The 3,224-nt window shown below is 35.8% G+C and overlaps 1 protein-coding gene across 1 annotated transcript; it reads right to left on the bottom strand.

Annotated features, from left to right (window-relative positions):
• Nucleotides 1-513: 513 nt before the first annotated feature.
• On the bottom strand, nucleotides 514-2,984 carry LOC141689101 (hypothetical protein At1g04090-like). The gene is made up of 2 exons (XM_074493280.1): nucleotides 2,600-2,984; nucleotides 514-2,296 (listed from the first exon to the last, which is right to left on the bottom strand). The coding sequence occupies exons 1-2, from the start codon at nucleotides 2,706-2,708 to the stop codon at nucleotides 738-740; spliced, it is 1,668 nt and encodes a 555-aa protein (XP_074349381.1). The 5' UTR covers nucleotides 2,709-2,984; the 3' UTR covers nucleotides 514-737.
• Nucleotides 2,985-3,224: the final 240 nt, after the last annotated feature.

Raw genomic sequence — 3,224 nt, 5'->3', positions numbered from 1 at the left:
AGTTGTTTTTAATATTACAAAAATAAATAAAAAGTGAATATAGAGAATATTGTTGGAGATGAATATATATTAGTCAATAATTTATATTATACTAGCCTATCACCCGTGCGATCCACGGATTACTTTTAACACTTGAATGATTTTTAATAATATAATTATATCTTAAGATTATTATATTTTGATATATATTTTCAATAGTCGAAAAATAAATTGAAGAATATTACATGTTTTAATAATAAATGTTGTGTGATAATTTGAGACTTGACTGAAAATAAATAATATAATATGTTGTTCACGGGACTCAAACCCTCAACCTATGTAAATTGTTAAAATAAAGAATATAAAAGTTTAAATATAATAAGTTGTTGACGGGAAATAATATAAATAGAGGATATAATATGTTGTTCACGGGACTCGAGCCCTGAACCTGTAGAAATTGTTAAAATAAAGAATATAAAAGTTTAAATATAATAAGCTGTTGACGGGGTTCGAACCCTGCATCCATGAGAGCAGTTTAATACTAATATATTATTATTTATTATTGCACCCAACGATTCTCATCTATCTGAACTTTAGATCTGACAGTTGTTATTTGTCGTACCAAACAATTGTACCGAACAACCGACTACCAAATAGAGGGTGTTCTGTTTATAATAGTATAATATAGATTTTGGAGATGCTCTTATATGTATAGACACTTTAGAGAGAGAGAGATGCACACATAATACGGTTTGATTTTATACACTTTCATCACCAGTCCAATTAGTTTTAACTTTCGGCCCAGTAGGCCCATCCTCCCCCAATACTTCACTTGGAAGATTTTTGACCAATTTTATGAATGCTTTCTTTAAAAATCCAGGCAACACTTTCTCAACTTTCTTCAACTCCTCAGCAATGTCGTAGGTGATATTTGGCCCCCATTTTCTAAGATAATTCAGCCATGGCGGCTCAACAATGCCGCTTGATTTTAAGTAGTCTCCAGCAACTATCGAAAATCTGTTGCCAGTGACCATCACATTCTTGCTTTTAGCGGTATCGTTCCTTATTCCAATTCCTCCACTCCCTTGTAGAACAAGTCCGGGTTTCGGATAAAATGCATGTCCATTTAACGACGAATATGTCACTGGCTTGTTGCCATTCTCGAACTCGAGATGAGGTGCACTTACCCACTGTCCTTTACTGTGTTCCGAAAAATAAACACTTCGTAATTCTCCGTTGAAATTACTTATTCGTAGTGTAACATGTTCCCAGTCACTAACATGTTCACCTATTTTACCTAGAGAAATGTTTATAATCTCAATTTTTGCTCGAGCTGGTCCGTTGAAGGGATAAAACAACCATATTGCAATGTCCGTGTAGGAAGCGCCAAACATAGGCTTTATGTGTAGATACGCCATTGCATCTTGCAAATCGCCTTTCTTGATCTTGTCACTCGCGTTCTTGTCATTCGGGAGGCCTAACCAGAAAGTCCCATCATTCGATCCGCCTTGTGGAAGGTTCGCGCCCATGGGTTCAATAGGCGTCGGGCTAGATTCATTCCCTTTCGAAAACAATAGTGCCCCATTTTGGAAGTACCAATTCACAGTTGAAGGAAAATACTTTTCATCAGGATGAAAATATACATAAGGTGAATAGGCCTGAAAAACTTCTCGAACTTGGTTTAAATTAGGCATAGCTGATAAGTTAGCTTCAACATTTTTCAAGCAACATAAAGAACCATCACCCCCACCGTTTTGCGCTACAAATGTACCTACAGACACCCCTAAAGCTTGAGCCCCTCTTTCTTTCGGCCTCATTGCATACAAATTAAATCCATTTACGTTCAGATCCTTTGCCTGTCCCCAAATCCAGTCCTCAGTTTCACTATCAACCGTAAAATCAGCGCGAACACATCGTATCTTTTCAAGGGAAGGCTTATCCGATGAGCTGGTGACCACATGTCCTGCAGTTTTGTAACCATCTGGTGGCATTGGCAGCCATACATAGGCAACGCCGTCTTGCTTTAATTTTGAGGTTTCACTACTCCAAACAAGTTTATAATCAGTTGGCATCTTTAGTATATCACTTTCCGGATCAGTTTCTTTTGCAGCTAAAACAAATCCAAATAATGACTCGTTGTTAGCTTGTCCATAGCAACCAAGCATAGTGAATCCTTCTGGTACTGAAGATGGTTCATAAATTGTGGCACCAAGATTATCCGGTCCGCCTTCATGGCTTGCCCAAATTTTGTTAAAAGTTGTGAGTTGACACACTTGCAACCCTCCTAGATCAATAGTTCCACTTGCAAAGCCTTCACCTTTTTCATGAAAATAGATGTCAGATAAGCACATAAAATGCAAACTTGCAAAATATACTAAGAAACTCTAGAAGATTTTGGGGTCGAAAAATTAACATTTTCAGCCCCTTGAAACACTAAACTCTTTTTGAGGTAAATTTGGCGCACATATGTTTCCATTGACACACGAACTTATAGTCGACTCTAAAATTATAGGGTATGCACTCTGTTATAAAGCTAGCGATAATTTTAAACATTTCTAAATATTTACATGATCGAGTAAACATAATCAAATTCTAATCCATGCAAGAAACAAAAAATTACCCGAAGACCACGTAGGAATCGGAGAAGGCAGAGCAAATGTGGTTTCAATAGGCAAACGCTTCTTTTGTTTCTTGAAAATAAACGCAGGAGCAGACACGAAATTCCCCATTTTCGGAGTCTTGGATAAATTTAGGAACTGTATATTTCAAATCTTTTCCTCTAACAAACCAAAAACTTATAAGCACAAGCATTAATGAGAAGGCATGATAAGACTACATGACAAGTCTATATATAAATTTAACAGACTACAAACGTAGAAGTGCAAGCAATGAGAAGGGATGATAAGATAATAATATGTTTATTATATACATAAATTAAACATAAGATACAAAATTTGACAAGAACTAGAGGGAAAAGGCAAGGAGATATCGGGAATAATGTTACGTTGATGTACATATCGTGCAAGGTATCTGATAATTGGTTCTAAGCTTTGTCTTATGAATACACTTTATGTTGTGAATCTTGTTCTTGTTATTGTTTTTTGCTTGATGGACTCAATTTGACAACCTATCTTTTACTTCAAGTCCTTTGTTATAGCCGTTACTTATCTATCTTTAATATACGTGTGTCTTGCACACTAATTCATTTTAACTTAAAAACAATAATTGAGGATTGATTTGATTCC

The sequence above is a fragment of the Apium graveolens genome, chromosome 10 (assembly GCF_009905375.1).
Source record: "Apium graveolens cultivar Ventura chromosome 10, ASM990537v1, whole genome shotgun sequence".
In the NCBI taxonomy this organism is placed as follows: Eukaryota; Viridiplantae; Streptophyta; class Magnoliopsida; order Apiales; family Apiaceae; genus Apium; species Apium graveolens.
This window is presented reverse-complemented; position numbering and strand designations above follow the sequence as displayed.

Excerpts from the sequence above, each read along its gene's own strand:
- LOC141689101 (XM_074493280.1), bottom strand. The coding sequence starts at position 2,708 with ATGGGGAATTTCGTGTCTGCTCCTGCGTTTATTTTCAAGAAACAAAAG. Across the intron at positions 2,297-2,599 it reads GATTCCTACGTGGTCTTCGG|GTGAAGGCTTTGCAAGTGGA; the intron begins GTAATTTTTTGT and ends TTCATGAAAAAG.